Here is a 13,239-nt window from a genome sequence, read left to right as displayed (position 1 = left end):
ATGCAGATTGCTATAAGTACAGTATTTGACCATAACACATTAAAAACCCAAAAATATATCACACAAAACCAATATCAAAGTTGACCCTGCCCAACTTGCTCACAAAAATACAAAACTCGCCATTAAAAAAAAAACCCCTATTTTCCTACGGCACCCATCCTATTGCTAAACTCTATAATTCTCTACACTCATTTCTCGTCTCTCACTCTCTATTTCTAAATATTTGAATCCATAGATTATTTTATAATTAAGTTATTTATTTGACTCATGAATCGTTTGTTTCTTTTTTAAATTAGAGTTTCATACCTTTCAGTTAATAAAAATTAAGTCTTAAATTAAATTAAATTTAAAAATCTTATTGTGCTATTCATGCACCATCCTTATTCAATTCAATTGTTTTTTTAATTTGTTTTTTTTTTCAAAATATATGATTTTTTTTATTTATACGAATCAAATTTATTTATTTATTTTTATTATTGTAAATAAGCAAAGTTTGGCTGAGAGACGTCAACGCAGAGAGATTTGAATGGCTAATCGTTTCACCAATTAGTATTCTTATCACCGCAATCAGAATCAGAATCAGAAACTGAGCGTAGGGGCAGAATCAGAATGCACAATCTACAGAGTTCATAAACATTTACGGAACGTGAACCCCAATGCTTACGAGCCCGAGGTGATCGCTATTGGCCCTTATCACCGCAACACGGATCATCTAAAAATGATGGAAGATTACAAGCTACGTTACCTCCAGCAGCTCATCATAAGGAAACCTTCCAACAATGTGGAAAGCTACGCAGCATGTGTGGGCAGATTGGAAGCCGAAGCAAGAAAATGTTACGCAGATGAGCCTACAAGCCTGAGCCCAAGCGAGTTCATACAAATGCTTGTACTAGATGGATGCTTCATCGTTGAGTTATTACGGAAGTACGGCATGGTGTTCCTGAGGGAGAAGAATGATCCCATCTTCCAAATGGTCTGGATGATCATTAGCCTGCAGCGCGATTTAATGCTCTTCGAGAATCAACTCCCATTCTTCGTCTTGTGCGAGCTGTTCGACCTAATTGAGGCTCCCGGCCAGCATAGTAGGTTGCGGGACCTTCTCGTGCAATTCTTCCACGGTCTGTATCCTGGGGGAGGCTACAGAGGAGAAGCGAGCGTAGCTCCTCGTGAGGTGAAGCATTTGCTTCACTTCATTCATCGTAGTTGGCTTCCCCGATGCACGGGCACGGGTGGGAGGAAGCAGCAGGATAAGAGGTTGCAGTTCATCAACAGCGCAGCGAGGCTTAAAGAGGCTAATGTCAGTGTAGAGTGGTGTGACCTCATTTGTGTATTCTTCATAAGTCAAAGGACTAGCAGGAAATTAAGTTCTGTTTTGGGGGCTTATTTGTAAATGTTAGTTAAAAGGTTTGTTATGAAGTTTGCATGAGATTTACGCAGAGTTTGTCTGCTATCTCAACACTTTTCATTTTTCTTCTTTTGGGCTGGGATGAGAGGAAAAACACAGTAGCGAGAGGGAGAGAGTTCATCAGCTAGATCTTGAGATCTTGGAGGCTGATTTCTTCTATCTTGAAGTCTGTATTGCATATTCAAATATTAATAGAGTGATTCATCTTGTTTGTCCGTGGATGTAGGATATAATATCCGAACCACGTAAAATCTCGCTGTTGATTGTTGTGTTTAATCTTTAGATTCGTTTGTCAATTTCGTTCCCGGCGTTTCTTGTATCAATCGCGTTCAAGAACTTACATTTGGCGCCGTCTGTGGGAACATCATTTGGGAACGAATCCACGGCTGGAACTTCTTTCATGGACGGAGGGAGTATAATTTTTTACATTCCTATTTTTCCATAGTTTTACAAATCGAGTGAGTTTTGTTCTTGAGAGTTTTGAGAGTTGATTCTACTGTTCCATTGCTACAATCCGATTTCGTGTGTTTTGGAAGCTTTTGCGCAACAAGAAGTTATCTAGATATTCCATGTGATTTATTTTTTATTACGAATTAATTAAAAGTTATCTAAAAATGGAATATATATAAGAAATAAAATAGTATCTTAATTTACACCTCGAATTGAACACATCAAATTGAAATTACGACATAATACAATTGAGAGACCCCTATTTTCTAATATATGCAGATTGCTGTAAGTACAATATTTGACCATAAAACATTAAAAACCCAAAAATATATTACACAAAATCAATATCAAAGTTGACCCAACTTGCTCACAAAAATACAAAACTCGCCATTAAAAAAAAAAAAAAAAAACAAAACCCTATTTTCTTACGGCACCTATCCTATTGCTAAACTCTATAAATTCTCTACACTCATTTCTCGTCTCTCACTCTCTATTTCTAAATATTTGGATCCATAGATTATTTTATAATTAAGTTATTTATTTGACTCATGAATCGTTTGTTTCGTTTTTAAATTAGAGTTCCGTACCTTTCAGTTAATAAAAATTAAGTCTTAAAATTTAATTTAAAAATCTTATTGTACTATTCATGCACAATCCTTTTTCAATTTATTTTTTAAATTTGTTTTTTTTTTCAAAATATATGATTTTTTATTTATACTATTAAAATTTATTTATTTATTTTTATGCTTGTAAATAAGCAAAGATGCATAATTTATTTATTTTTATTATTGTAAATAAGCAAAGATGAATTATTGGATCATAAATTTCAAAATTTTCATTATACAAAAGTGATTTACATATTGGATAACTAAATGAATTTTAATTTACATTACTACTTTCCCAAAAATTTATTAAAATTTGTATCTTCATTAATAAAATTGAATTTGTATGGTTTACTTGGAATCATAATCCATGATTTAAAAGAATATTCTCTTTATATATATTTTTTATTGAGTGGATTTTTAAAATGGCCACTTTCATATTGTAAAATTAAAAATTGTCCACTAAAATAAAAATATTAAAAAATGGCCATTGTTACCAAAATACCATTCCACATTAAAAATTAAAAAAATGTCCACTTTACATCACCCCTTTAAAAAATCCCGCAATTCACAACCAATTTTTTTTTGTTGTGAATTCACACTGGTTGTGAATTGAGAATTCACAACCAGTCGAATTCACAACCAAAATTTTTTGTTTGTGAATTCACAACTAGTCGAATTCGCAGCCAAAATTTAATTCACAACCAGTCGAATTCACAACCAAAATTTAATTCACAACTAGAATTTTTTGGTTGTGAATTCACAACAAATGAATTCACAGCCAAAATTTAATTCACATCCAGATTTATGTTGGTTGTGAATTCACAATCAGTCGAATTCACAACCTAAATTTAATTCACAACTAGAATTTATTTTGGTTGTGAATTCAAGTAGTTGTGAATTTGATGTTTTTAAAGTTTGAATTCACAATTAAAACTGTAATTTATTTTGATTGTGAATTTATAGATTTGGTTGTAAATTCAAGAATATTAAGTTGTGAATTCATCGAGCTAGTTGTGAATTCAAGAACATTAAGTTGTGAATTAATCGACCTGGTTGTGAATTCTTAAATCTAGTTGTGAATTATTACGATTGTGAATTCACAACTGAACTGAAACACTCTAAATTCACAACTGAACTGAACTGAAACTAAACTGAACTGAAACATTAAATTCACAACTAATTAAACTGAAACCCTAAACCCTAAACCTAAACCCTAGTTGTGAATTGTTATGATTGTGAATTCACAACTGAACTGAAACACTAAATTCACAACTGAACTGGACTGAACTGAAATATTAAATTCACAACTAAACTGAAACCCTAAACCTAAACCCTAAACCATAAACCTAAACCCTAGTCGTGAATTGTTACGATTGTGAATTCACAACTGAACTGAACTGAACTGAACTAAAACTTAACTGAAACTGAACTGAAACATTAAATTCACAACTGAACTGAAACCCTAAACACTAAACCCTAAACCCTAAACCTAAACCTAAACCCTAGTTGTGAATTCACAACTGAACTGAAACTGAAACTGAAACTGAACTGAACTGAACTGAACTGAACTGAACCCTAAACCCTAAACCCTAAACCCTAAAAACTAAACCCTAAACTCTAAAACCTAAACCCTAAACAATCTAAACCCTAGTTGTGAATTGTTACGATTGTGAATTCACAACTGAACTGAACTGAAACACTAAACCCTAATTGTGAATTCATAACTGAACTGAAACTGAACTGAACTGAACCCTAAACCCTAAAAACTAAACCCTAAACCCTAAAACCTAAACCCTAAACCCTAAACCCAATCTAAACCCTAAACCCTAGTTGTGAATTATTACGATTGTGAATTCACAACTGGACTGAACTGAAACACTAAACCCTAAACCTAAACCCTAGTTGTGAATTCACAATTGAACTGAAACTGAACTGAATCTAATCTGAAACTGAACTGAACCATAAACCCTAAAACCTAAACCATAAACCCTAAACCCAATCTAAACCCTAAACAGTCGAATTCACAACAAGAATTTTTTGGTTGTGTATTTACAACTAAAATTTAATACATAGCAAGAATTTTTTGGTTGGGAATTAGCAACCAATAAAATTCATAATCAGAATTTAATTCACAACTAGAATTTATTTTGGTTGTGAATTTGAGTTTTTAAAATTTGAATTCACAACTAAAACTAGAATTTATTTTGATTGTGAATTCGAGTTTTAGTTGTGAATTAATAGATCTGGTTGTGAATTCAAGAATATTAAGTTGTGAATTCATAAATGTGGTCGTGAATTTAAAAACATTAAGCTGCTGTGAATTCATAAATTTGATTGTGAATTTAAGAACATTAGAAAAATAATTATACAGCTCAATCAAATTGCTGTACAACACCAAAATACAACAACTCAATCTACCATCAAAATACATCAATTCCTTTAAATTAACAATCAAAATACAACAAAATATTATTCGAATCAATTCAATCTACAATCAAAATACAACAATTCATTCGAATCAACAATCTCAACATTCAATTTATGAATCAACAATCTCAACAATAATAAAAAAGCAATACTACATTGGGAATGATTCGTAATTAATGCTTTGCTCTCTTTTAATTCCAAATGAAATTGTGTTTGATTAGAAATACCAAATAGTTTTCAATCTCATTTTCTCTCTTTGTATTAACTTCCTTATTTCTCCACGACAACAAGGACGACAGAAGAACCCCTCGCCGCTGCCTTAGATTCGACTGATTAAATTGGCGCTGAAGCTTCTGGCGGAGATCTTCTCATCGAAGCGGAACCAAGCGAAGGCGGTGCAGGGAAGCGCGGCGGCGGCGCTGGATCAACTCTGTTTCTAGGGCGGGCAGAGCTGCATAGATCTGAATTGGGGGAGGAAGGAGGTAGTGAAAGAGAGAGGTAGATGCTGCGTGAGAAAGAGAGATAGTGAAAGAGAGAGGTAGATGCTGCCGATTTCAGAGGACCGGATCTCCTCCACCGCCGCCTCATCCTCTGCTCCGGCGACTTCTGCCAAGCTTCGAGGTCTACGTCATCGGCGCCGCGAGATCTTCATCATCGGCGCCGCTTCCGCGCAGCCGCTGGGGAGAGAGAGAGAGAGATGGCTCTGAAGCGATGAAGAAGATGAACCTTACGTGACGGCAGCAGTGCGTGACGGAGGCAATGCGCGACGGTGATTTGTAGCCTGAGTGGCGGCGCGATGGGACGACGACGACGAAGATGGTGGGGGTGGGAGAGAGAGAGATAGAGAGAGATAGAGAGAGGGAGAGAGAGTCGAAATTGTGAGAGCTGAAGCTTTGAGAGAGATAGAGGAAAGTGGCCATTTTTTAAAATTTTAATGTAAGGGGTAATTTTGTACTTTTACACAAAAACTGGCCAAATTTTAATGTTTTTATTTCATAGGCCAAATTTTAATTTTACTATATGAAAGTGGTCATATTTATATATTACCTCTTTTTTATTTTACCTATATTTTTTCTAATATACAAACTAACCCGTTAAACATTCAATTTTATTTGATGGTTGTAATTTATATCATTATTACATTTATCATATTTGAACCATATATATAATAAATAAAATTAGCTATAATAGATAGAAGAAGAAAAGTTTATGAATTATGTATAATATTTTTTTCTTGAGAGGAATTATGTATAATGGAGTATTTTTTTTTTTTGAGGGATGTATAATGGAGTATTCGATAACTCATATTTTGTGTTTTTATTGAAATCAACAAGCCATATATAACATGATAGTTTGAAACTTTAATTGGATTAAATAACCTGAAATTAAAAGTCCTAGTTGTTACGTATGAAAAAGAACTATTATTAAAACGACCTAAAAATAGATCCAACTTTCAAGTAATTAATATATAAAAATAATTAAAATTAAAAGAGGATTATAAAAAAAACAATATAAAATGTAGTTACACTAAAAAAAAAAAAAAAAAAAAAAACTTAAGGAGCCCTAATTTTATTTCTCAATAGGCGCTTCTGTATTCTCGTTCTCTCTATTTTTTTTAAGTTCATCTTCTCTCTTCTTCTTCTTCTTCTTCTTCTTCTTCTTTCTTCTTGCTGTAAATATCTGCAGAATTGATGCTTCGTATGTTTAATCTAATGTTTCGTGGCAGCAGCGATACGATGGAGGATGATTGTTGATAAATTCAGATGCTTGGATTAGAAAGCCATAAATATTTATGAGAGAGGGTGTCGTTTGATTGTAAATCTCGGTCATTGTTTTAGAGTGGCAAAACACCACACAGATACATGTATCTATATACATTCGTTGCTGCGACTCGGGACGAGGGGGGTGGGGGGGCGCATGGGCGTGTGCTACACGCTCGCCTAAAATTTAAAAAAAAAGACGACTTTGCATTGACCCACAACAAGCTTGTAGACATTAAATGCAAGTTCAATTTTATGAAGATGAGTTGTGAAATGCAAACCACACAGATACATGTATCTATATACATTCGTTTCTGCGACTCGGGACCCGGGGGGGGGGGGGGTGTGCTACACGCTCGCCTAAAATTAAAAAAAAAGGAAAAAAAAAGAAAACAGGAGATTGGGGAAAGAGAGTTGCAGGGGAAATGGGGGAAAGAGAAGGGAGGAGGTCGGGTGGGGAAGAAAGAAGAAAAATATATGCAGATTGCTATAAGTACAGTATTTGACCATGACACATTAAAAACCCAAAAATATATCACACAAAACCAATATCAAAGTTGACCCTACCCAACTTGCTCACAAAAATACAAAACTCGCCATTTAAAAAAATAAATAAAACCCTATTTTCTTACGGCACCCATCCTATTGTTAAACTCTATAAATTCTCTACACTCATTTCTCGTCTCTCACTCTCTATTTCTAAATATTTGGATCCATAGATTATTTTATAATTAAGTTATTTATTTGACTCATGAATCGTTTGTTTCTTTTTTAAATTAGAGTTTCATACCTTTCAGTTAATAAAAATTAAGTCTTAAAATTTAATTTAAAAATCTTATTGTCTTATTCATGCACCATCCTTATTCAATTCAATTGTTTTTCTTTTTCAAAATATAGTATGATTTATTTTATTTATACGAATCAATATTATTTATTTATTATTATTATTGTAAATAAGCAAAGTTTGGCTGAGAGACGTCAACGCAGAGAGATTAGAAGGCCTAATTAGCATAGGGCTTCGTTAGTTGTTTACCTTTTCCTATATAAGCATGTAGACATTAAATTAATGCCAACTATATATACACATTATAAAATGCGAACGAAGACTTTGTGCTCGGTCCACACGCATGCATAACACCATCAATTACTGAATAAATGTATGCAAGCTGATGTATTTTATGAAGATAAGTTGTGAAATGCAAACTGCGCACACAGATACATGTCTATATATATACATAATAGCTGTGTTTCATTATTGGTCTTCAAAGAAAAAGAAAATCTGTGTTTCATTATTGAATCAGCACCTCCCAAAACAGCATGTAAGTTATATTGAGTGTATATTCCCCTGAAGATATATTACTTGCTCTCGAAACCAACCAGCAGCTGCTTACTGCTTAGTACTACTTCATCCACTGCCAATCATGTTCAAGTAAGTTTGCTCTATCTAATTTCAATAAACACACCTTTTTTTTAGCAATTGTTATCTTCCTGATTTAATATATATATATATATATATATATATATATATATATATATAGAGGGGGCCGCTCCAATGAGACTCCCTAATTTTCGTGTAACATGAAGCACGATCTGATGCATTTATTTTATCAATCATATAACTAATATTGTATCTGGAGGGAGATTTTTTTTGGCAGGGTTCGAATCCTGGTGGCAACAGAATATTTTAAATTTTATTATTCATCGGTATATACTGCATTGTTCATCAGTATATATTGTCTTATTCATCAGTATATATGTCTTATTCATTACCAATTTTTTAAATTTTGTTTTTCATTAGTATATGTTTTGTTGAACATATACATGGTCGAATCCCACAATTCCAAAAAATCAACATTTATTCACGCCATGTTCAACGAATTTGATGAACATTCAACGGAATTATTGTTATGTTCAACGGATTTGATGAACGTTCATCAAATCCGTTGGACATGGCGTGAATAAATGGTGATTTTTCATCAAATCCGTTGGACATGGCGTGAATAAATGCTGATTTTTTTGGGGATTATAGGATTCGACCCTGTATATATTCAACAAAAAAATTCGTTGAACATGGCGTGAATAAATGGTGACCGTTATATTATATAAGATCAATGACTGAGATTTGGTTTATATTCTTTGAATATTTAGTGGTCTCCATTAATCTTTTCGCCTCTTAATATTAAAACTAAGAACTATTTTACAACGTTGATAGGATCAAAATTGATGGCCAAGATTAATTCTTTTGCATTCACGGGGATTGATGATTAGTGACCTAATTATGGAGAAAGGGTAAAAAAGAGAAATTGTATTTTACAGTATTCATTCACTCCGTAATTACCACGTCCATCAAAAAGTTTAATTCTTTAATTCTTCTAGGATTTTCTCGAAAAATCAATTTCAATGAGCAAGAAAGATTGGAGGTTTTAAGCGTTGAGTACTAGATTTTTTAATTTTATTAATTAGTAGTATATTTCTAAGTGTTAACTACTAGATTTTTGTTTAAGAAATTCGTGTCTATCATTCATTTAGTAAATCAAATAATTTACAATCATAATAATCGTAATATACAATATTATCATAATAAATTATTAGATTTATTTAGATTAATTAAAATATTAAATTTATTATTATTAGATTTAAAATAATTCAATATACAATATCATTCATTTAGTAAATCAAATAATTTATTATTTTAAAATAATAAAATATTTGAAAATTAATCAAATAAATTCAATCAAATAGTTTATTATTTTAAAATAATAAAATTATTAATGTTCTGAAAATAATGAATATAATTAACAAAAAAAAATAATAACAATATATATATATATATATATATATATATTTAAAAAATAATAATAATAATATTAACGACCGAATTTTCGGTCTTTAAAAAAATATTAAAAAAAAATAATAATAAAAAATATTAATGACCGAATTTTCGGTCGCTAAAAAATGTTAAAAAAATAAAATAAAATCGGTCGTGAAACGGTCGTTAAGGCCGCAAAAATTAACAATTGAAATTTTCGGTCGTTAATTTCGGTTGTTATATGCATGTTTTCTTGTAGTGTATGAAAATATTTTATTTTCTTATTTTGTTAAATTTGTTTTTAAAAATTAAAACACTTGAGACGAAATGTAACTCTTATACACCTCGTGTGCAATTCCAATGTACGTATATCTCGTGTGCAACTTCAATATACGATGTGACCCCAGTTTTAGTGATTAATACTGAATATCTATCAGTTGAGATAGATACTTGCTATTTCTCTCGTAATTTGTTCGTCCACAATATGTGGTATGCATAAGTTTTTTTCTAGTCTGTAAATGGACATATACTCCTGCCAAATCAGTTTTGAGTTTTTTTTTTTTTTTTTTTTTTTTCAAAATTGTTTGATCATATTTATGTGAAACACATCAAAATCATATATTTTGGCTGTGATTCTATCTTTACAGCACAAAGCAAGCCTGCACTAGCTTGAATAAAAAACTGACGAAACTGAGCGCGGGGGCAGAATCAGAATGCACAATCTACAGAGTTCATAAACATTTACGGAACGTGAACCCCAATGCTTACGAGCCCGAGGTGATCGCTATTGGCCCTTATCACCGCAACAAGGATCATCTAAAAATGATGGAAGATCACAAGCTACGTTACTTCCAGCACCTCATCAGAAGGAAACCTTCCAACAATGTGGAAAGCTACGCAGCATGTGTGGGCAGATTGGAAGCGGAAGTAAGAAAATGTTACGCAGATGAGCCTACAAGCCTGAGCCCAAGCGACTTCATACAAATGCTTGTACTAGATGGATGCTTCATCCTTGAGTTATTACTGAAGCGCGACATGGTGTCCCTGAGGGAGAAGAATGATCCCATCTTCCAAATGGACTGGATTGTGACTAGCCTGCAGCGGGATTTAATGCTCTTCGAGAATCAACTCCCACTCTTCGTCTTGTGCGAGCTGTTCGACCTGATTGAGGCTCCCTGCCAGCATAGTAGGTTGCTGGACCTTCTCGGGCTATTCTTCCACGGTCTGTATCCTGGGGAAGGCTACAGAGGAGAAGTGAGCGTACCTCCTCGTGACGTGAAGCATTTGCTTCACTTCATCCATCGTAGTTGGTTTCCCCGCGGCACGGTCACGGGCGGGAGGAAGGAACAGGATGAGGGGTTGCAGTTCATCAAAAGCGCGACAAAGCTTAAAGAGGCTAATGTCAGGTTCAAGATATCCGAGCCAGAAGCTGCGTTGTTCGACGTGAGGTTCGAAAACGGGGTGATGATCATGTCGCCTCTGAGGGTCGATGACGGGACCGAGTCGTTCCTCCGGAATCTCATCGCGTACGAGCACTACTTTGGGCACGATGAGGGCAAATTCGTGACGGATTATGTCTCGTTCCTGGACTACCTTGTTGATTCCTCCAAGGATGTGGAGATACTGTCGCGCAAGGGAATCGTGAGGAACTTGTTGGGCGATGAGGAAGCCGTGGCGAAGATGGTGAACAAGCTGGCTGATTCGATTGTTGTGCCTAACACAAGCTATGCGGAGATGTTTGAGAATGTGGAAAAGCATTGCAGGAAAAGAAGGAATAGGTGGATGGCCACGTTGAGGCGTAATTATTTAAGTAGTCCTTGGGTTATTATATCTCTACTTGTTGGTGCAGTGCTGCTTCTGCTCTCTCTATATATATATATATATATATATATATATATATAGGAATTGGTTCAATTGAGATTTATATATATTTTGAGATTTTGAGATAAATGAACATATAAGTACATTTTGATGAACTTGTCAATTAATTTTTATGAACGCGCGTTGGTCTGGGGTTCAATCCCTACAAGTGGCATGTTTTTTAAATAAATTAAATAGATTCATATGTTCATCAGTTATATTGGTTATGTTCAAAGAATTTATTGATATGTTCATTTATCTCAAAATCTCAAAATATTTAAAATCTCAATATAAGCTAACCCTATATATATATATATATATATATATATATATATATATATATATATATAGATAATAATAATAATAAAAATTGACCAGGCAACGGGTGAGGGTGCCTGGCCTTTAGATCCGTCTCTGATTAAAACGACCTAAAAATAGATCCAACTTTCAAGTAATTAATATATAAAAATAATTAAAATTAAAAGAGGATTATAAAAAAAAAACAATATAAAATGTAGTTACACTAAAAAAAAAACTTAAGGAGCCCTAATTTTATTTCTCAATAGGCGCTTCTGTATTCTCGTTCTCTCTCTATTTTTTTTTTAAGTTCATCTTCATTTGTATTTCCACTCCCTATGTTCTCTTTATTGTCCGAATCAACAATCACTCTTCTTCTTCTTCTTCTTCTTCTTCTTCTTCTTGCTGTAAATATCTGCAGAATTGATGCTTCGTATGTTTAATCTAATGTTTCCTGGCAGCAGCGATACGAGGGAGGATGATTAATTGTTGATAAATTCAGATGGTTGGATTAGAAAGCCATAATTTATGAGAGAGGGTGTCGTTTGATTGTAAATCTCGGTCATATTTTGAGTGGCAAAACTTGGAGGCTAAGCATGCTTGTTCTCCAAGAACAAATCTCAGTTATCAATGGTAAAAAAGACTGTAGAGGAGCCTGCTGTAAAAAGGTATAGCTCTTTGTGAAAGAGCTCAGAGAGCTTAGCTGTGTAATCCATTGGACAATTTTGCAGCCAAATACTCACTGGACAATTGGATGTATGCATTGGCGGGAAAAAAATTTAGCCCAATACTGTGCTTTTATATAAGTACTAGTATTATACCCGTGCTTCGCACGGTCCGATTATTCATACGTATTATAAAAATTTATAAATGTATTTAAGTGATACAAAAAAATACAGAGTAATCAAATCAAATTGAAAATTTAATAAAATATACTCCCTCCGTCTCACAAAAACATGAACAAAGAGAAATGCACGGGTTTTAAGAAATGTTAGTTGAGAGTTAAAGTAAGTGGAAAATGGGTCCCACTTTAAAAGGTGTTGTGAGTGTAATGAATTAATTAAGGAAAAGTAGTGGTGGGCCATGATGTACTAAAATGGAAATGTTCATGTTTTTGTGAGACACCCCAAAATGGAAAAACGTTCATGTTTTTGTGAGACGGAGGGAGTATAATATAAACGAATAAATCTAATATGACAAAAAATTAAACACAAATATTAAGTGAAAATATTTAATTTCGTGTACGTACTGTACGCGGACATATATATATATATATATATACATATATATATATATATATATATATATATATATATATATAGAGAGAGAGAGAGAGAGAGAGAGAGAAGATTAAATGAGATTGGACAAATGTGGTGAGAATGATTGCATGATCCAATATATGTGTTGCATAAAATGCTTGTAACGACTGCATAACAAAATTCAATTAATTATATAAAATTTTCGCAACCTCCAGGATTCGAATCCAGATAAAAATTTTATGCAATATTATTTTGCAGCTTATGTAACACTATTACTGGCTTATAGTGTTGTCATGAGCTAATCAGAACTGGTGGTAAAGAAATTATATAGAAATTAGCTATCATAGGTAAAATTAACTATAATAAC

General features: G+C 33.2%; 2 protein-coding genes across 2 annotated transcripts; both read left to right on the top strand.

Annotated features, from left to right (window-relative positions):
* On the top strand, window positions 1-1,390 carry LOC130994535 (UPF0481 protein At3g47200-like). Its single transcript, XM_057919579.1, has 2 exons — window positions 1-21; window positions 572-1,390. Exons 1-2 carry the CDS (start codon window positions 1-3, stop codon window positions 1,388-1,390), a joined length of 840 nt encoding a protein of 279 aa, XP_057775562.1.
* Window positions 1,391-7,862: 6,472 nt separating this feature from the next.
* LOC130995199 (UPF0481 protein At3g47200-like) lies at window positions 7,863-11,642 on the top strand. The gene is made up of 2 exons (XM_057920356.1): window positions 7,863-8,076; window positions 10,104-11,642. Exons 1-2 carry the CDS (start codon window positions 8,069-8,071, stop codon window positions 11,356-11,358), a joined length of 1,263 nt encoding a protein of 420 aa, XP_057776339.1. The 5' UTR covers window positions 7,863-8,068; the 3' UTR covers window positions 11,359-11,642.
* The last annotated feature ends 1,597 nt before the right edge of the window (window positions 11,643-13,239 follow it).

The sequence above is a fragment of the Salvia miltiorrhiza genome, chromosome 7 (assembly GCF_028751815.1).
Source record: "Salvia miltiorrhiza cultivar Shanhuang (shh) chromosome 7, IMPLAD_Smil_shh, whole genome shotgun sequence".
Classification (NCBI taxonomy): domain Eukaryota; kingdom Viridiplantae; phylum Streptophyta; class Magnoliopsida; order Lamiales; family Lamiaceae; genus Salvia; species Salvia miltiorrhiza.
This window is presented reverse-complemented; position numbering and strand designations above follow the sequence as displayed.

Bases quoted from the DNA above. Each gene is read 5' to 3' on its own strand.
- LOC130994535 (XM_057919579.1), top strand. From the start codon at position 1: ATGCAGATTGCTATAAGTACA. The intron at 22-571 runs GTATTTGACCAT...CACCGCAATCAG, and splicing joins TGCAGATTGCTATAAGTACA to AATCAGAATCAGAAACTGAG.